The sequence below is a fragment of the Phacochoerus africanus genome, chromosome 6 (genome assembly GCF_016906955.1).
Source record: "Phacochoerus africanus isolate WHEZ1 chromosome 6, ROS_Pafr_v1, whole genome shotgun sequence".
NCBI lineage: Eukaryota > Metazoa > Chordata > Mammalia > Artiodactyla > Suidae > Phacochoerus > Phacochoerus africanus.
This window is the reverse complement of record NC_062549.1, coordinates 100,405,232-100,426,279: the sequence shown is the minus strand read 5'-3', so window position 1 is coordinate 100,426,279 and position 21,048 is coordinate 100,405,232. Positions and strand designations below refer to the sequence as shown.

General features: G+C 46.9%; 1 protein-coding gene across 8 annotated transcripts in view; it reads left to right on the top strand.

The window, feature by feature from the left end:
• BCL9 (BCL9 transcription coactivator) overlaps positions 1–19,440 on the top strand; it is an 88,586-nt gene extending 69,146 nt beyond the window's left edge. For 4 of the 8 annotated variants that reach the window (XM_047784840.1, XM_047784841.1, XM_047784843.1 and 1 more), the window contains 7 exons: positions 2,953–3,266; positions 4,197–4,513; positions 5,959–6,148; positions 7,815–7,914; positions 11,737–13,978; positions 15,214–15,474; positions 17,077–19,440. In XM_047784840.1, coding sequence (XP_047640796.1) covers positions 3,214–3,266; positions 4,197–4,513; positions 5,959–6,148; positions 7,815–7,914; positions 11,737–13,978; positions 15,214–15,474; positions 17,077–18,194 — 4,281 coding nt within the window. In that variant the 5' untranslated portion in view covers positions 2,953–3,213 and the 3' untranslated portion in view covers positions 18,195–19,440. The remainder of the gene's footprint in view (positions 1–2,952; positions 3,267–4,196; positions 4,514–5,958; positions 6,149–7,814; positions 7,915–11,736; positions 13,979–15,213; positions 15,475–17,076) is intronic. The other 4 variants (XM_047784844.1, XM_047784846.1, XM_047784845.1 and 1 more) reach the window with 4 other exon arrangements.
• Positions 19,441–21,048: the final 1,608 nt, after the last annotated feature.

Sequence of the window (21,048 nt, the reverse complement as noted above, 5' to 3'; positions counted from 1 at the left end):
TTTAATATGTGTGGAGGGTGCTTGTAAGAGTGTCTGACAGTAAACATCTTAAGTATTATTTAAGAAGAAAAGAGGGTGTTCCTATTGTGGTGGAGCGGAAATGAATCCAACTAGTATCCGTAAGGATGCAGGTTTGAACCCTGACCTCGATCAGCAGGTTGGGGATCTGGTGTTGCCTTGCGCTATGTGTGGTGTAGGTCGCAGATGTGGCTCGGATGCCGTCTTGCTATGGCTGTGGTGTAGGCTGGCAGCTGTAACTCTCATTCGACCCCTAGCCTGAGAATTTCCATATGCTGCACGTGTGGCTCTAAAAAGTTTAAAAAAAAAGAAAGAAAAGTGATAAACATTGTATAAGCAGACCTTATAGCTAGGAGATTTAGTTACATTGGGGAAAAATCTCTTTCTGGCTCTAATTAACCATTCTGAGGCAGATCTTTCTAGTCGTTAAAGGTCAAACAGTTGAGCACTAACCCAAAAATGGAGGTGCTGAAAGGGTCTAGTTTTCTTCTTTGGAACTATATGATAAGACATTTGGCAGATTTCTTGCTCAGTTGTTTTTGGTGTCAGGCTAAAGCTAGTTGACTTATTTCAACTCCCATGGATTGGAGGTTAAAATACCTGGATTTTATTCCCACCGCTCAGCGAGCCCACATGCTTGTTTCAGCCCCCTGTGCTGCCTCTCTGCCCACAAAGTAATGGTAAGGAGATGGCTCAGACAAGGGAGCAGGTCAGAGAGCACTGCTTGGAAACCTGGGAGAAGCCCTTACACCTGTACCCCCTCAATTCGTCTGTAAAGTGCCTTTTGATCAAGGTTGGGTGAATTAATGAGCATGAAAAACTATATGTAGAAGTACTTTGAAAATAAAAGTTTGTTTCTGTTCACAGTACTAATATTATTAGAAATAATCTGTACTATCCGCTCATCAGAAATGTCTGGCAGATTGAAGTGATTTGATATTTGTAGTATGTTGTGAAGGATTGCACCACGCAAATGCCAGGTGTTTCTGCTCTGAGAGAAGCTGAGTAAGTCAGTGAGGGTCCAGCCACGCTCTGAGTACCCATCATGCTGAGTATATGGAAAAGCAAAAGAACCTTGAAACAAGGTTCTTGTCTTCAAAGAACATAGTCCTTGTAGGGAGATGAAACATACTCATGGGACTATTCAGTATGACACATGACTGAGAATGTGTGATGCAGTCAGAAAGTTCCAGAAGAAGTTCCAGAAGGGGACTGTACAGGTGCTAACTTCTTTTCTTTTCCTGAGGTAAATGTTTTCCGATGGCTTTGTCCTTGCAAGGTTCATTTGTTACTTCTGTTTTACCAGTGATTCCTGATGTTACAAAATAGTTTATGGTCATGTATGTTGAACTTGACAACTACAATCAATTTTATAGTCTAAACTGGAAAAAAAATGAAAAAGTTAAAAAAGCTAAAGTTGGTGGGGGATAAACATACAACCTTAAATATAATCAAGACCAGCATCTATGCTTCAAGGTCAGCATAGATGCATTCAATATTTTATTCTAGTTTTTTTCTTCTCTAACTTCATTTAAAAGAAAAAAATTGTACTCAGCATTTCCATAAATTACTTTCATTGTCTCTGGTGAAACAGCTGGGACTACTGCAAATTTCTAAGTGAAAGAAATAGATGTCAGAGTTCCCAGTATGGCTCAGCGGTTAACGAACCCAACTAGGATCCATGAGGATGCGCGTTCAATCCCTGGCCTTGCTCAGCAGGTTAAGGATCTGGCGTTGCTGTGAGCTGTGGTGTAGGCCGGCAGCTACAGCTCTGATTAGACCCCTAGCCTGGGACTCTCCATATGCCACAGGTGCAGCCCTAAAAAAGCAAAAAAAAAAAAAAAAAAAAAAAGAAGAAGTAGATGTCTAACCCTTGACAATGATAATTTCAGTGCCAAGTCGTAGAATATAATGGATCCTCCCAATTTTAGTCCAGTTCTTTAACCTCTCAAAGTATTATTCGAGCTGTCACACCTGAGCTACTTCTAATTCCCTTTGATTCTTTAGCCACTCATCCTGCCTTTAATATCCTCCTTCAGTCCCTATCAGTTAGGTCTCAGAAGAGACCGAGGGAGGGGGGGGAACCAAGCCACACTGGAACTTCCCTGGCAGGGCCAGTGACTGAAGGTGTATCTTGGTTTTCTCTGAACCAGTCTAGGCTTCCCTAAATAAAGGGTTTGCTCATTTGTTCTCTGGCTAGATTTGGGAGTATTTTCTTGACCTTTATGCTTCAAATTAGCCTTGCAAATTGGCTCTCAAAAAATATCTCAGCCTTCAAAGCTGTTCTCTTACCTTCGGCATCGTGGATCATCCCCTGCTTGCCCATGCCTGCAGCCCATCATTAAGCAGTGAGAACACAGGACACATAGTCGGCATAATTTAATCAAGAGATCATAGAAATCAGGGGGCAGAACTGATTGTATTTGGTATTGGCTCAGTGCTTGATTTCTGAAGTACCTCTTTTAATGTCTCCCCACCCGGAGGCCCTGAGAGTATAAACAGATTCATTTTTTTCAGGGTTTGAAATTGGAATGGGCTTGTTATATTTCAGTGCCATCAGAGGTGAAACACCAGATAGTTGCTCTGGATTTGGAGTGTCCAGTGGTTTCAAAGCATTGTTTCGAAAAAAGAAAAACCTAAGTTTTTGAAGGTTTTGTGTTTGGAAGTTGAGAAATGTAAAGGAGAATAAATGGCTAAAGATAAAAATGTTTTTCTCACCTGCTTACAAAGGCCTAGTACATGATGCTTGGGTGGGAGGCTCGAATGCTTGGCAGAAAGTCTTAGTCACTCTTCAGCTGCTTTAGCACCAGGGCCTTTAGGCCAGATGGTGAACATTGCCATTCCCTTTAACCCTGATGGCAGCCTAGCAGCAACCTAGCCCTGACCCGCAGGTCCTGCCCTAAGGGTGTTTGCTGTCTCTGTTTTTGCCCCCAGTGTGCCCTTGGAGATGCGAGATTTTCCTCTGGCAGCAGGAGGCACACACCCAGAGAATGCTGGAGCCACAAGGGGACAGGACCCACTTCCACAGCGGAGAAAAACAAAGAGGAAAAAGGCGTCCAGGTGGCCAGCTTTAGGGGACGCACCCAGCAAGCAGTGGGCCACTGCCGCTGCCCTCAGCAGCTGTTTCTGCTGCAGCCCGAGAGGAACTCGGTGAGCCCGTCCCTGTTTGTGGCTGCAAGCTCAGGATTTCAATCAATGCATTCCAGTAACCCTAAAGTGAGGAACTCTCCATCGGGAAACACACAGAGGTGAGGGCTAGGGCCTGGTGGACCGTGAATGCGGAGCAGTGTTGAGTTAGAAGCAGATGAGGCCCAAATGGGGAAAGAAAAAGGGACATGTCAACAATGATAGAAGAGTGAATCAAAGTTTATGTCAGCATTTCCCTGTTATTCTTTTGTCCATCATTACCCAGCTGCTCCTCTTTCCCACCGCCCTCCTCACCAAGACATACAGAAAAGGACCTTACAGACCACCTAGCACAATGCGCTCAACTTGCCAAACAGGGAATCCGAGGCCTGGGATGGTGAGGAGGCCTAAGGTCCTAGAACTGAAACACCAGCCCCTGAATTCCCACCATGAACCTTTTTCCTCTGCTCCACGGACTTAAATTGCTATCTTAAAAGAATTTTTCCACCTCTCCTGGCAGCAGTGGTTAGCGTGTCTGCACTGGTGTGATACTGCTTGTTTAGGGATTAGGATCCTGCAGGGCTTCCCTAACCCGCCAGTCACCAGCGGGTTTCCTTGTGCTCTCCTGGATCTGCTCGTATTTTCCAGCAGGGAAGCTGGTCTCTCGTTACAGCTGTTCCTTGTCATCAGCCGATGGCTGGTAGTATTTAGATCTTAACGATGTCTGTTTGTTTACTCTGAGCTAGTCTTAGTGTGAGAGTCGTTTCTCTATGTACATAGAAACCGTTGTCCTTTATTGACAGAAGCCCTAGAGATGGGTCCCCATGTGACTCTAGGATTCCCGAGACCTGGCAGGCCATTCTGCTGGATCCTCCTCTCTGTGGAGAGCTCTGAGATGAGAGCAGAGGTGGAGGGAACAAGCAGGTGGCTGCGGTGAAAGGTGGGGTGGTGACTCCAGGTCTCTTTGACCTATGATAGAAATTGCTTCTCCCCGATTGTGCTGACCATCTGTATCTGGTGTCTGATCTCCCTTTGTTATCTGTCTCTTTTAGTAGCCCTAAGTCAAAGCAGGAGGTGATGGTCCGTCCCCCTACAGTGATGTCCCCATCTGGAAACCCCCAGCTGGATCCCAAATTCTCCAATCAGGGTAAACAGGGGGGCTCAGCCAGCCAATCCCAGCCATCCCCCTGTGACTCCAAGAGTGGGGGCCATACCCCTAAAGCACTCCCTGGCCCAGGTGGGAGCATGGGGCTGAAGAATGGGGCTGGAAATGGTGCCAAGGGCAAGGGGAAAAGGGAGCGAAGTATTTCCGCCGACTCCTTTGATCAGAGAGATCCTGGGACTCCAAACGATGACTCTGACATGAAAGGTATGTCTATAAGATCTTTGAGACTCAGAGGGAAGTAGGTGTGCCTGAGGGAAGGCTCCTGACCTTGGCGGATGCCGCAGAGCCTAATAGCAGCCAAGTGGGGAGAGGAGGTATCAGACTCAGGAGTTCTCACAGTTTAGGGTGGAACTTTTTCTGGTCCTTTTCCTACTAGAGAATAGTTCAGAACCACCTTGCTGAGTTCTTATTCTTGAGGATGTGTTTCAGGATGTTCCACAGCCCTGACCATGTTCTTACGGATGTTTCTGACCTCCATGCTCTTTGTACTTAAGCGTCAAGCCAGCACCTCTAGTTTGTCTATGCCGATGCCCACATTGGAGCAGTTTTTCTGACAACTCCTCTTCTCCATCAGATTAATCCTTCAAGACTTGGGTTTTGTGCACACTGGCTACCATTTTGCCAGAGTCATAGGCATAAGAAGCAGCCCTGGCACTAGGCCAGGTCTGTCACAGCCAGTTTCCCTGTGGCAGGAGAGTGGCTACCTGTGGTAGGCACCAAAGTGAAGTGAGCCAGGAAGGGTGTGGGACCAATGGCTGTGGTTTTAGGCTTTTTCCCTCCTAACATAAAATAAAAAACCTTAACTGCCGGCAGGAACATGAAACTAGTACTCAAGGAGTGGAAGGTGACTGCCCAACCCAAGTTAGAAAAGAAAGCTTTCCTGTCTTCTTCAGGGGTTTGTGGGAAGCCTGTTATGAGCGCCAGCACTGTGCTGGGTACTGGGGGCACCATGGTCAGCAAGACAGAAACAGTTGCTGTCCTCAAGGGTTTGAATGCACCTAGACAGCAGATCATTTAGCAATTACAATACAATGTGATAAATGCTGAAAGAAGGGAAGTTAGGGCGTTCCCGTCGTGGCGCAGTGGTTAACGAATCCGACTAGGAACCATGAGGTTGCGGGTTCGGTCCCTGCCCTTGCTCAGTGGGTTGATGATCCGGCGTTGCTGTGAGCTGTGATGTAGGTTGCAGACGTGGCTCGGATCCCACGTTGCTGTGGCTCTGGCGTAGGCCGGTGGCTACAGCTCCGATTCATCCCCTAGCCTGGGAACCTCCATATGCCGTGGGAGCGGCCCAAGAAATAGCAACAACAACAACAAAGACAAAAGACAAAAAAAAAAAAAAGAAGGGAAGTTAGGGGGCTGTGGTTTCGATTAGCAAGGGCATCTAGTCCAAGAGGTTCCAAAGGGGTTTCCAGGAAGGAGGGGCATTGGTGCTCACACCTGAAGGATGCGTAGTAGTAGTAAAGAAGTAAAGAGGTGGGGGAAGAGTGTTCTGTCATTAGCCCTTGAAGGAGAAATGTATTTGTATTTTTATGAGTAGAAGGGACTTCCTCCTTGAAATTCTCAAGGTGTTTGTGTTATGATACTATAAATGCTGGCAGAAAAAAAGTTTGATTCTTTCTGTGACATGAATCTTTTCATTCTTTTAGAATGTAATTCTGCTGACCACATAAAATCCCAGGATTCCCAGCACACACCACACTCGATGACCCCGTCAAATGCTACAGCCCCCAGGTCTTCCACCCCCTCCCATGGCCAGACTACTGCCGCAGAGCCTACACCTGCTCAGAAGACTCCCGCCAAAGTGGTGTATGTGTTTTCTACTGAGATGGCCAATAAGTAAGTTGATGGCTATGTCTGGCTGTTGGTGTGGCTTGCATTGTCTGTGCATCTGAGTTCTTACTCCCATTGAAGATTGATGCTTTTTTTTTGCCCACTTGTATTATTACTTAAAGTTAACACTTGTATTATTACTTAAAGTTAAGGTAAAATAAAATATAAAATTTCCCTACCCCTATTCCCCAGATGCAACTATTGTTGATATTTCCTTGGCTTTCCCTCCAGAATTTTTTTTTTTTTTTTTAATTTTATGGCCTTACTCACAGCATATAGAAGTTCCTGAGCCAGGGATTAAATGAGAGCCACAGCTGCAGCAAAGCTGGATCCTTTAACCCACTGGGCTGGGCCAGGGATTGAAACTGTGCTTCTCCAGTGGCCTGAGCCTCTGCAGTCAGACTTCTAACCCACTGAGTCACAGCAGGAACTTCCCAGAATTTTTTTCTTCCCCCACTGCATGCAGCAGCTTGTTGTGGGATCTCAGTTCTTAGACCAGGGATTGAGCCTGGTTGCAGCAGTGAAAGTGCTGAATCCTAACCACTAGGCCACAGGGGAACTCCCCCAGGAATTTTTATATATATACTTTTTGAGACACGAAAGGGATCAGTTACACAACAAACACTTTTATGCAACTTAATATTCTTTTTTTTTTTTTTGGCCCTGCTTGCAGCATGCAGAAGTTCCCAGGCCAAGGATCAAACCCATGCCACAGTAGTAACCAGAGCCACAGCAGTGACAACACTGGATCCTTAACCCACTGAGCCACCAGAGAACTCCAGCTTAGAATTCTTTTTAAAATAACATAAGTAATACATGTCCATTTTAGAATAATTAGAAAATATAAATAACTGAAAAGAAAAAAGTCTCAGGAATTCAAAGATAACTGCTGTGAACATTTTGGTGCTTATGTTTCTAGTGAGTGGATGGATAGATCAATGGATATTTATTTATAGAAAAAATGTGGATATACTCTACATAGTATTCTGCCTTTTTTATTTTCATTTAAGATTTAAAAAATTAAAATGTATGGGAGTTTCCATTGTGGCTCAGTGGGTTAAGAACCTAGCTAGTATTCATGAGGATGCATGTTCAGTCCCTGGCCTCATTTGGTGGGTTAAGGATCCAGTGTTGCCGTGAGCTGTGGTGTAGGTCGCTGATGCTGCTTGGATATGGCATTGCTGTGGCTGTGGCTTAGGGCAGCAGCTGTAGCTCCAGTTTGACCCCAAGCCTGGGAATTTCCATATGCCATAGGTTGCACCTTAAAAAAAAAAAAAGAAATTAAAATATGGAGTAAATCTTGACAGCCTTGAATGATTATTAGGTGTTTTGAGAATTCATTTTACCCCTCTTTGGTTGGGATTTTGAACTAAGATTCTCTATAAAACACCCACTACAGTGGATTGGTTTGAAGGAGAAAATCCTGGGTTTTTTTCAGTGCCTCTTTTGAGATTTACTACTGGCTCTCTTTTCATTTCAGAAGTTTGATGGTAAATGATAGACATGAATAATGAAAGCCTTTTTCTCTTGATTTCTTCTCATTCAGTGTTGCTGGTGGTTCTGTATAATTCTCCTTCTCTCTTACCAGTTCAATCTGAGGTGAAAGTACTTTGGAATTACAGTTAGCGAATAGAAACAAGTCCTAGTGTGTGCATCTCATCTGTGTTTGCAGAGCTGCGGAAGCTGTGTTGAAGGGCCAGGTTGACACTATCGTCTCTTTCCACATCCAGAACATCTCTAACAGCAAGACAGACAGAAGCACAGCCCCTCTGGTACGTCATTTTAGATGTAGAATAATGATTGAAAGGTCCTACAGTGACTCTAAAGGTGGGAGATGGTGAATTTCACTGATAGGGAGATAGTCCTTTTTTCTTCTTCTTCTGATTTTATTGAGATATAATTGACACACAGCCCTATGTAAGTTAAAGGTGTACAGCATAACGATTACTTACGTACATCACGGAATGATTGCCATCATCCCTTAAAGATGCAAAATTAAAGAAATAGAAAAAAATATATTTCTTCCCTGTGATGTACTTTCTTAACAACTTTTATATATAACATACTGCAGCATTAATTGTATTTATCATATTGTACATTATATTCCTAGTACTTCTTTATCCCATAACTGGAAGTTTGTATGTCTTGACAGTCTTCCTCCAGTGACCCCTGCCCCCACCCCCAACTTTGGTAACCACAAATCTGATCTCTCTGTGAGTTTGTAAAGTATAATTGACCTCCAACACTCTGTTAGTTTGTGTTATACAACATAGTGATTCGATATGTCTATACATTTCAGTGATCCCCATGATAAATGTAGTTACCATCTATCACTATACAAATATACTACGTAATTATTGACTATATTCCCCACACTGTGTATTTCATACCCTTGACTCATTTATTTTGTAACTGAAAGACTGTACCTCTGAATTTCCCTCACCTGTATATCTTTTCTCCACCCATCCCCCTACCCTGTCAGCCACTTGTTTATTCTCTGTTATCTATGATTCTGTTTCTGTTTAGTTATGTTTGTTCATTTGCTTTGTTTTTTAGATTCTACATATAAGTGAAATCATATGATATTTGCCTTTCTCTGTCTAGCTTATTTCATTTAGCATAATACCCTCTAGGTCCATCCATGTTTTTGAAAATGGCAAGATTTTATTCTTTCTTATGGCTAAGTAATATTCCTGTGTGTGTGTGTGTGTGTGTGTGTGTGTGTGTATGTACATGCACTGTATCTTCTTTATTCATCTATTGATAGGCACTTAGGTTGTTTCCATATCTTGGCTATTATAAATAGTGCTGCAACGAACATTGGAGTACATATATCTTTTGTAATTGGTATTTTGTTTTCTTTGGGTAAATATCCAGGGGTGGAATTGCTGGATCCTGTATTCTATTTTTAATTTTTTGTGGAATGTCCACACTGTTTTCCATAGTAGCTAGTCCAGTTTACATTTCCACCAACAGCACACAACGGTTCTATAGGGAGATAGACTCAATGGTATAAGCTACATTCTGAGCTTTTTATGTAATTGTGGTTTTAGGCATATCACACTGCACTGGCCTTTTCTACTAGCATGCTTATATATTGATGAATTAATAGAAGAGAAGAGGTACAAAATTAAAAAGGAGATATATAGATTTGGTATTTCCTTCATGTAACCATCTCTGGGAAATTCTGAATTCAGACCCTGTGTACAGAGTAGGATTTTGAAGAATAATGAACACTCTTGACTTAATTGAAGAACACAGAAAAAGCAATAACTAAAACTGCAGTACTGGAGTTCATGCTGCTAATACTATAATTAGTCTCAGTGACTTTCAAAATGATTCTTATTTATTTCAAAGTGAGAGGACCATTCAGTGCTTTTAATTGCTTGATATTTCCAAAATTACAGTAAGTGTTAGTCTGTTTCCTCTCTGGAACGTAAGCACCTACTATAAACTACACTAGGAAACACATATAGTGGTTGTTTTAATACATGTAGTATTCCAAATTCAACCCAAAGATAGTTCTTCTGTCTTGCATTGTCAAGGCATTGCTCTAAATGCTGTGGGGCCACTAGAGGTTCAAGATACCTTTAGGAAGCATTAAATCTAAGGCTGAGATGAGTTTTAAACATGGGAGAAGTTAAATGACATTGAACAACTCAAGTGACAATTCGATACTTTTGTACCCTGGCATTCACATTGCAGCTCAAATCAACATTTTATTGACCTCATGACCAAACTTAATACAGCTTAATAGTAACTTCCACTTTCTCTGGTACTAAAATAAGATCAGAAAAGGAGTTGAGGTAATTGGGAAAAGTCCTGCCACCAGTGCTCCAAATCTAAAGTAAAAGGGTGGTGCTGCACTGTTTTTTCTGTCACAGTCACCTTCTAGGAAATCAAACCCTTAACAAACAAACAAAGCCTGGCCAACAAAACCAAACTTAAACTGGCATTGGAGAAAAAATTAAGGTGACCTCCACATTCCAGTTACGGAGTCAGGGACATACAGGACACTGCGACATCCAGAGTCCTCCAGGCTCAGCCAGCCTTCCCCGTACCAGTCTCCTCCGTCTGCAGACACAGATGTGTGGAGAATGCCACCAAGTGAAACATTTATGTACATAGCCACAGAATGTGAGCTCTTCATATTCAGGGATCCACATAATGCTTCCTGTAGACTTTTGCACCTCGGTAAACATTCCAGAGAGTAGGCGGGGAGGTAAGAGTCCGAGGGGTTTGGCAATAGAGGCTGGATTAAGTGAGCAAGTTAGGAGCATGTGAACATCAGAAAGGATGGCACAGCTCACTGGAGGCTGGTGAGGTCCCTAGGGTGGAGTTGGTAGGCTGGGCCCTCCTCTTTCTCAGTACCGCCCCTCCCCGGGCCCTTCAGCAACGCGGAGGTGTAGACTCAGAACATCATTCGTCCCTCTCCCAGACACTGACAGCATCTGAGTCACCTGCCGTAAGTGAGCATGCTTTTACCCAGGACTTGGTATGGCACCGGTATTTAATAAATAATAGGGGTGTTCCCATCGTGGTGCAGTGGAAATGAATCTGACTGGGAACCATGAGGTTGCGGGTTCGGTCCCTGCCCTTGCTCAGTGGGTTAAGGATCCAGCGTTGCTGTGAGCTGTGGTGTATGTCGCAGACATGGCTTGGATCCTGCATTGCTGTGGCTGTGGTGTAGGCCGGCAGCTATGGCTCAGGTTAGACCCCTAGCCCGAGAACCTCCATATGCCACGGGGTGCGGCCCTAAAAAAAAAAGACAAAAGACAAAAAAATAATAGTAATAATAATAGGGCAGTCACCCAGCCTGTAGGAAAGGCAGCGTGCTGTCTATTGGAAAGAACAGATCAGGAGACACCAGGAGCTAGATAGCCTCAGATTTCTCCAAAGATGCTTCCTGCCTGCAGATTATCTTACTACAGTTAATGTACAAATTCTTATCAAATATGGAATCAGTGATCACAGACTGAAAACAGAAATCGGCGCTGTCGGGCCCCCTGGAAACTCCCAGGAGAGGAGTCCTTCACGAGTCCCCATGCCAGAGGAGTCTCCACAACAGAGTGGCCGTACCTGCTGCCTATTCCGGTAGAGTACAGAGCCGGGGGTGATGAGCACTTTCTGTTTCAGTTGAAAACATCAGACATTTGACTGACAGTGAGAAGTGTGCATACCCAGTTACACTTTCGGGGAAAGAAAAAGGTGTTAGGTACAGCCTCCCACATACCGAGAAACTAATCTCTCCCTGAATCAGAAGCACATAGTAGACATGTGATAGCAAACCTGTTCCTCGAAATAGACACTCAGATGTATTCATTTTGGCGGCGTGGCTCTCCCTTGGCATGCTTATAAAGTTATTGAAATCTAATCTGTAGCCAGGAAAGAGGATATGCCATTTGACAATAAAGTGCAAGAGAAAAAAAAATCAAAACGTGTTCATGTCCAAAGCGGGGTTGTCCTTGGGCAGTTCCTCTCGCAGGAGAGTCAGTCCAGATTGATGTGACCAGGTCCAGCCTTATAACAGACCTTGCTCTTTTCATTGTTCTATTCAGTTGACCAATGATTTTTAAAACCTTGTTCATCTTCAGAACACACAGATATCTGCCCTTCGGAATGATCCGAAACCTCTCCCACCACAGCCTCCAGCTTCAGCCAGCCAGGACCAGAGTTCTTCGCAGAACACCAGGCTGCAGCCAACTCCACCCGTTCCGGCACCAGCACCCAAGCCTGCCGCTCCCCCGAGGCCCCTGGACCGGGAGAGTCCTGGGGTAGAAAACAAGCTGATTCCTTCCGTCGGCAGTCCTGCCAGCTCCACTCCACTGCCCCCAGATGGCACCGGGCCAAACTCGACGCCCAACAACCGCGCAGTGACCCCTGTCTCCCAGGGGAGCAATAGCTCTTCAGCAGATCCCAAAGCCCCCCCGCCTCCACCAGTGTCCAGTGGGGAGCCCCCCGTGCTGGGAGAGAACCCCGACGGGCTGTCTCAGGAGCAGCTGGAGCACCGGGAGCGCTCCTTACAGACGCTTAGAGACATCCAACGCATGCTTTTCCCTGATGAGAAGGAATTCACGGGAGGACAGGGTGGGGGGCCCCAGCAGAATACTGGGGTATTAGATGGACCTCAGAAAAAGCCAGAAGGGCCGATACAGGCCATGATGGCTCAATCCCAAAGCCTAGGTAAGGGACCTGGGCCCCGGACAGACATGGGAGCTCCATTTGGCCCTCAAGGACATAGAGAGGTGCCCTTTCCTCCAGATGAAATGGTTCCACCTTCCATGAACTCCCAGTCTGGGCCCATCGGACCTGACCACCTGGATCATATGACCCCTGAGCAGATAGCGTGGCTGAAACTGCAGCAGGAGTTCTACGAGGAGAAGAGGAGGAAGCAGGAGCAGGTGGTCGTGCAGCAGTGCTCCCTGCAGGACATGATGGTCCATCAGCACGGGCCTCGGGGGGTGGTCCGTGGGCCCCCTCCCCCGTACCAGATGACCCCTGGTGAGGGCTGGGGGCCTGGTGGTGCGGAGCCCTTTGCTGATGGGATCAACATGCCGCATTCCCTGCCCCCGAGGGCCATGGCCCCCCACCCCAACATGCCAGGGGGCCAGATGCGCCTCCCCGGATTTGCAGGAATGATCAACTCTGAAATGGAGGGGCCAAACGTCCCCAACCCGGCATCTAGACCAGGTCTTTCTGGAGTCAGTTGGCCAGACGATGTGCCAAAAATCCCAGACGGTCGAAACTTCCCGCCTGGCCAGGGCGTCTTCAGTGGTCCTGGCCGAGGGGAGCGCTTCCCAAACCCCCAAGGATTGTCTGAAGAGATGTTTCAACAGCAGCTGGCAGAGAAGCAGCTGGGTCTGCCCCCGGGGATGAGCATGGAAGGCATCAGGCCCAGCTTGGAGATGAACAGGATGATCCCAGGCGCTCAGCGACACATGGAGCCTGGGAGTAATCCCATCTTCCCTCGAATACCAGTGGAGGGCCCTCTGAGCCCCTCCAGGGGAGACTTTCCAAAAGGAATGCCCCCCCAGATGGGACCAGGTCGGGAACTTGAGTTTGGGATGGTTCCCAGTGGGATGAAGGGAGATGTCAGTCTAAGTGTCAGCATTGGATCCAACTCTCAGATGATACCTCAGAAGATGAGAGAGGCTGGGGCGGGCCCTGAGGAGATGCTGAAACTCCGCGCGGGCGGTGCAGACGTGCTGCCTGCCCAGCAGAAGATGGTGCCCCTGCCGTTTGGCGAGCACCCTCAGCAAGAGTATGGCATGGGCCCCAGGCCATTCCTCCCCATGTCTCAGGGTCCAGGCAGCAGCAGTGGCTTGCGGAACCTCAGAGAACCAATTGGGCCCGACCAAAGGACTAACAGCCGGCTCAGTCACATGCCACCACTACCTCTCAACCCTTCCAGTAACCCCACTAGCCTCAACACAGCTCCTCCGGTTCAGCGCGGCCTGGGGCGGAAGCCCTTGGATATCTCTGTGGCAGGCAGCCAGGTGCATTCCCCAGGCATTAACCCCCTGAAATCTCCCACAATGCGCCAAGTCCAGTCACCGATGCTGGGCTCGCCCTCGGGGAACCTCAAGTCCCCCCAGACTCCATCGCAGCTGGCAGGCATGCTGGCGGGCCCAGCTGCTGCTGCTTCCATTAAGTCCCCCCCTGTCTTGGGGTCTGCTGCTGCTTCGCCTGTTCACCTCAAGTCTCCATCACTTCCCGCCCCGTCACCTGGATGGACCTCCTCTCCAAAACCTCCCCTTCAGAGTCCCGGGATCCCTCCCAACCATAAAGCGCCCCTCACCATGGCCTCCCCAGCCATGCTGGGAAGTGTGGAGTCAGGTCAGTATGCTTTCGTCCTCACACTCGCACCTTAGAGCCAGGGATTGCAACAGCCTGGTTTACATACTCTAAGAAAACTGGTGTCTTAACCTGGTTGTGCAACCAGAGGAGGCGGCCTTTGCCAAGGTGGACGTATTTGTGTCAGGGTGTGTAATTGGTACTTCCACGGCGTTTATGTACAAGTGTCCCATCCTGGCGAGAATACATGGGCTCTCAGTGCAGAATGTTTATCAGATAGGAGTGGGAGGAAAAGGGGAAATATATGTCATTTCGCTGGGTGACTTATATTTGCACAGTGCATTCACGTTGGTGAAATAAAACGTCTTAACTGTGGGTGAATGTGGCTTCTTTCAATACTAGATCCACCCACTTCAGAGGGCGGCCCTCATGTCAGGAGAGTCTGGGTATCATCCCAGGCAAAGAAGGGAGGCTGCTGAGAGACATGAGTGGTTCTCGCAAATACGTGTTGACCATGGAAACGGTGACCAAAACCTTCTTCTTGGTAGACTGCTATTCTCACAGATCAACTACAATTTATTAGTATTTTCTTCCTAGGAGATGCTCTCACTGATGATGGTGGTTTTGGGACCATAGGTGGTCAGTGGAAGATGAGCCCTGAGGTGTAAATACTAGGTCTGCGCTGGCTCCACTGGAGAAAGACTAGAATCAGAATAAGCTAGGAGATTTATCCTACCAAGCTAAAGTGTGTCTCTCTGTTGGGTAGCAGTTCACAAAAACAGTACAGTGGAGCCGCCCCCTCAGACCTTTTTGGTTCCAACATCTTGGTGGTGGAAATTCATCAAGAGCATGTGTAGGCTGGTTGGGTTAGTACCTGGGGTGAGAGTGCTTGTCTGGCTTCCTGGCGTACTAACCCCCAAGTTGAATTCTGAACTGTGACTGCCAGGGGAAAGAGAGCCACTTATTTCCCACTCTTTGCAGTGAAACTGTTGTCTGCAGCCCATGTTGTTCCCAAGTATGAACGAGCATTTCTAACGCATTCTTGGTGCCTCTCTCCTCCCACCCCCTGAACCGTCACCTCTACCACACACCGCAGTCTCCCTCTGCACACACACGGAGCTTGACTAGAAGATTGATGATTCATGTCCTGGGTCTAATAACACTGTCCTGTTCATCTGTCTCATTCCTGGCCCTGCTGGTTCATAATCATAGGCCCAGTAGCCTTCAAGAGGAATCTAATTCCCTGCCCTGTGTTTTCTTTGGCTTTCTTCTCCTAGGTGGCCCCCCACCTCCCACAGCCAGCCAGCCTGCCTCTGTGAGTATCCCGGGAAGTCTTCCCTCTAGTACACCTTACACCATGCCTCCAGAGCCGACCCTTTCCCAGAACCCGCTGTCTATTATGATGTCTCGAATGTCCAAGTTTGCAATGCCCAGTTCTACCCCATTATACCACGATGCCATCAAGACCGTGGCCAGCTCGGATGACGACTCCCCTCCAGCTCGTTCTCCCAACTTGCCATCAATGAATAATATGCCAGGTAAGAAATCATGGAGATAGGCTAATGGAGCTAGTGCTGAACAAAAGGAAAGCTTCTTGAAGTGTTTTCTTGTTGGCTATAGACCCCCATAGCTGGAAGTTCACCAGATTGAAAAAGTATACCATCTAAGTTGATTTCAATAGAATTAAAGTATCTTGCCTAGCAGAAGAGAATTTTTTTTTTTTTTTTTGGCTTTTTAGGGCCACACCCACAGCATATGGAAGTTCAGGGTCAGGTCAGAGCTGCAGCTGCCGGCCACAGCCACAGCCACAGCCACAGCCACAGCCACAGCAACTCAGGATCTGAGCTGCTTCTGCAACCTACACCACAGCTCACAGCAATGCCAGATCCTGGATCATTGAGCCAGGCCAGGGATCAAACCTGCAACCTCATGGATGCCAGTCAGATTCGTTTCTGCTGTGCACAATGGGAACTCCTGATTATTTTTTAAATTAACTTAATTCAGTATTTATTGATCAGAAAGCAGGTTTCTTTATAGTTCTTCTCACTTTCTTATAAAGGTCTGATGCTTCTCTGCCTGGAAGCTTTTTTTTTTTTTTGGCAGGGGGTGGAGGGGTGTCCTCCTGGAGCAAGATAGAAAGCAGTATCTTTTTAGCATGGCTGACTGGAATGTCTTTAGTCCTCAAGTATTTTCCTGGAAGGGCTGCCTCAAACCACAAGCAGCCACAGGATTTCAGACAGTGGAAAGCCCCTATTTCCTAGAGAAGCACTTTAGGAATAGAGAGGAAACAAAATTCCTCCTTTCCCTGCTCATTCTGTGCTGCTTCACTTTTCCACCTCCCATCCCCCAACTCACTAACAGGAAATGACCTGGGTGGTGAAAGTGGTCATTGAAGAGACAGACTTTTCAGCCGTTTCTGATGCTCTGTCCAGATTGTTAGGAATCCTCTTGCTTTAGCATCAGTCAGGTTAGGGATGTTCTGTGGTTAACACAGGCACCATCCTTACCATACGCAGTGGTAACTCCAAGAAGAGACCAGATATTTAAATGTCCCAGGGATGATACTAGAACCTGTGTGTTTTCCCTTTCCATTGAAAGTTTTCTTTACCGTTTCATATCACCTGCGAGGTCGAAGTGCAATCTCTGTAAGGTGATATAAAATAGTGATGCCAAGTAGCAACTGAAAAAGGCCTGTTTGATTCCCTCATGACTATTTTATCCAGTTCTTGGACTTGAAGGACTGATTAATCCTCTTTTTCCGAAGAGGACCATCCTAGATCATCCGGGCAAATAGTTTTCTTCTCTGTAAAATGTCTCCAGTGAAGAAAACGATACTCATTTGCTCATTTGTAGGTTAACTTGTAACTTTTCACACAGGAGACTTTACTTTGTAGCCGTCTTCTTTATATGTTTATGTCATACAGTTTGAGACTCAACAGTATATTTCTTGGTAGAGCTGCTGGTTTGTGTGCCAAAAAATGTATTACAACAGTATTGAGGGCAGAGTTTATTCATTGTGTGTTTTCTTGGCATGGTACCATGCACATTTGACGCACAGTTAATTTGTTAATTTGATTTATTACAGTTTTTCCCAGTTGCCTTCGGTTAAGTTGATTCCTTTGATATCTTTATTTTTCTAGGAATGGGCATTAATACACAGAATCCTCGAATTTCAGGTCCAAACCCCGTGGTTCCAATGCCAACCCTCAGCCCAATGGGAATGACCCAGCCACTTTCTCACTCCAATCAGATGCCCTCTCCGAATGCCATGGGACCCAACATACCTCCTCATGGGGTCCCAATGGGGCCTGGCTTGATGTCACACAATCCTATCATGGGGCATGGGTCCCAGGAGCCTCCGATGGTACCTCAAGGACGGATGGGTTTCCCCCAGGGCTTCCCTCCAGTACAGTCTCCTCCGCAGCAGGTTCCATTCCCTCACAATGGCCCCAGTGGGGGGCAGGGCAACTTCCCAGGAGGGATGGGTTTCCCAGGAGAGGGGCCCCTCGGCCGCCCCAGCAACCTGCCCCAAAGTTCAGCAGATGCAGCACTTTGCAAGCCTGGAGGCCCAGGGGGTCCCGACTCCTTCGCTGTCCTGGGGAACAGCATGCCTTCAGTGTTTACAGACCCAGATCTACAGGAGGTCATCCGACCTGGAGCCACCGGAATACCCGAGTTTGATCTGTCTCGCATTATTCCATCTGAGAAGCCTAGCCAGACACTGCAATATTTCCCTCGAGGGGAAGTCCCAGGCCGTAAACAGCCCCAGGGTCCTGGCCCTGGGTTTTCGCACATGCAGGGGATGATGGGCGAACAAGCCCCCAGAATGGGACTAGCGTTACCTGGCATGGGAGGTCCAGGGCCAGTGGGAACTCCGGACATCCCTCTTGGTACAGCTCCATCCATGCCAGGCCACAACCCAATGAGACCACCAGCCTTTCTCCAGCAAGGCATGATGGGACCTCACCATCGGATGATGTCACCAGCACAATCTACAATGCCTGGCCAGCCCACCCTGATGAGCAATCCAGCTGCTGCTGTGGGCATGATTCCTGGCAAGGATCGGGGGCCTGCAGGGCTCTACACCCACCCTGGGCCTGTGGGCTCTCCAGGCATGATGATGTCCATGCAGGGCATGATGGGACCCCAACAGAACATCATGATCCCCCCACAGATGAGGCCCCGGGGCATGGCCGCTGACGTGGGCATGGGTGGGTTTAACCAAGGACCTGGCAACCCAGGAAACATGATGTTTTAAGCTGCTAAGATTGGATGTGCCGATCCTTGTCAAGATGAGATTCCAGGTCCTGAGAGCTGCTTTGAGGGAGTTCCAGGAGTACTGTTGGTCATGCAATAGGAGAACAGAGACCCAAGGGCTGCTTTGGGGGAGGGGGGAACTCGAGAATGTATGGATTTATCTGAAAACAAATTATTCATTTAATCAACAGGTGTGTTTTTTTTAAGATTTATTTTTTAAAAATTATTTTTGTGGACTTGGGTATCCCATGATGGCACCTACTTTTGGGAATCTGTAGCCGTGCTTCGAGAATTGCCATGGGTCACATGTTGCACCGTTCTCTGTATGTTTACGTCCTTTGGACTGGCTTCTCCCAGGATTCTTTTCTGGTTTTGTTTTTGCTTTGGGCTTTATTTTTTTTGTGTGTGTACTGTACTATATTGTAAAAGGGATTTTAGCAGAGACTTTAGTCTTTGGGACAAGAGGAGAACAGGAATGCTGGGCTGTTTACTTTAGGTGGAGAATCCATCTTCAGACCTTTGGACTATTTTCTTTCAACTCCAGTGTATAGAAAAACCAAACTACGACCTCAGAGCAGAGTATTAATGAAAAGCACAAAAAAAGGAACTAAGTTCAGCGAGGGGTGGGGGGAGGGGGAAGATTTTTCTTTTTAAAAATACTGACGCTTAGGACACTTGGTTTTCAGTTCAAGTGCTCTTCGGCACTGTCTCTCCCAACCTACAGACCCACCTTCACATTTTTCTCTTGTTTTCCCTCCCCTCTCCTTCCCTAGCTTCTGGGTTGAGTGAGTTTCCTCCTGTTGTGTCCCCCAGTGGTGATCCCCCTGGTTCCCTCCTCTCTTTTCCCTTTGGCAGCTGCAATACACGGTGTTACTTTGGGGAAATAAATCTAACAAAGCCTCGCCTTCCGAGCCGAGCGGTATCCGGGCTCCAGGAGGGAAAGGTCTGTCTTTGGGATGCTCGATGGTCTTCGCCCTTCGTCTTTTCTTCCCCAGCCTTCCTTTCCCTGCCCATCTTGTTTTCTGTTCTCCTTTTCTTAGGAATTCCAAGTGAATTTTATTAACGTGGGAGTGGAACAGATGCTAAAAGCTATCCGGGATTTTGTTTTTGTTTTTAATTTTGTGGTTCCTTCCCTTCCCCCCCCTCCCATGCGTAAAACGTTCTGTGTAACCTCCATTAAATTTGGTACAAAACCACTCACCAGAGCTGTGGTGTCAGAAAAATAAAATATATTGTTTCTTACAAAATGGAATTGCCTTTTCTGTCCTTTGGATTCCTGTTTGTTTAGTATTGGGCATATTAGTTGCCATGTGACCCAGAAGCATCTTTGTATCAGGGTTGATCCACAAGGTGAAGGTTAGAAGTATCTAAAAGAAGTATCAAAGTTTGCAGAGTACCCTGGTGGCTCAGGTGGTTAAGGATCCAGCACTGTCCCTGTAGCGGCCTGGGTCATATCGTGCCTCGAATTCGTTTCCCGGCCTAGGAACTTGCGAAGGCTGTGTGTGCAGCACCCCCCCCCCCCCAAAAAAAACCAAAACAAACATTAAAAGTGCTTTTGCAGATGAAGCATATTCCTTGCTATTGAGGAACAACTCATGCATTGTTCCTGTCTCGGTCATTAAGTCCTAGCTGTAGGCAGAAAAGCAACCCTGGTCCCCACTGCCCCACCTCTAGAGGCAATTCAGAGTCCTTACCAGGGATTTTTGTGAGAGAGCCAGTGTAATGGTGTGAAGTAAGAAGACCAAAGTTATCTTTTTACCATTTGAAAAGCTGTGAAATATCCCTGGATCTCGTTAAGGTAAAATACTACTGTACCTACAAATCATGGGTTTCCACTGCCTGTGGGTTTTTGTGGTCTGTTCTGCCTCCCCGCCTCGCTGCCTGCCCTGCTCTGTCTACACAGTTCACTTCCACACACACACGCCTTGAGCCTGTTAGTGTGTGTCCTGCAAGATACGTGTCTAAGGGACCAGCTGTTTGGGTTTCTGTGCAGTAAGATTTGTTCTGGTGTGTGTATTCCTCTGAGTTGTAGGCATCTTTAGCTGGGTGAGTGGGCATCTCTGGGTGTTTGTTCTCAGGTGAGAGTTTAAGCGAGGAGCGGCAGGTGCGCTGTCCTCAGCAGGCAGACTTGTACAAATTGGGTTCTGTTGGTGTTCCACAGTGTAGGTTTTGCCTACAAGTGTATCTCTGTCTCTGAGAAGTGTTTGGAGATTCGTTTTCCACCTTCAGCAGCCCTGCCTTCTCAGTAACACAAGAGGCCCAGACCAGATTTGATTTGAGCCCCTCCTCCACCAGCCACCTCCACCCACGTGCACTCTCTTGCTAATTTCTGAGGGGGCCTAGGAAGTAGGTAGTAATCATCTCTTTCGCCAATGAGAAAATTGAGCTCACTAGTTTAAGAATTCTAGCACAGTCGGATCTTCTCAGATAGTCCAGGGTGGTGAAAATATTACATGGTGGAGAAAGTAGGAGAGAAAAATGAGGATTTTGTTTCATGAATTTAGCCGTATTCCATTTTCTCTGGCTTTGAATTAATAGAAGAGAACCAGGAACAGCTAAGTATGGGGAGCATGAGATGAGAGCCCTGGCGTTTGTCCAGTGGTCCGGCTTCGTGAGCAGCCTCACTCCCTGCTGCATCTGATCTGCTGTGGTCACTAATGGTGTGTGGTCCCTTTGCTAGTGCCCAAGGAGGAAGCCAAAGGCGGCAGAAGCCTTGTGGACCCCTGCTGGGAGCCGCTGGGGATGTGGCACTCTGCACGCCACCCCCTGCTGGAGAACTTGCAGCAGTGCAAATCAGTTTACCCATTTCAAAGGAATTTTGCAAAGATTCCCTTCGTCAATCTTCATCTACATTA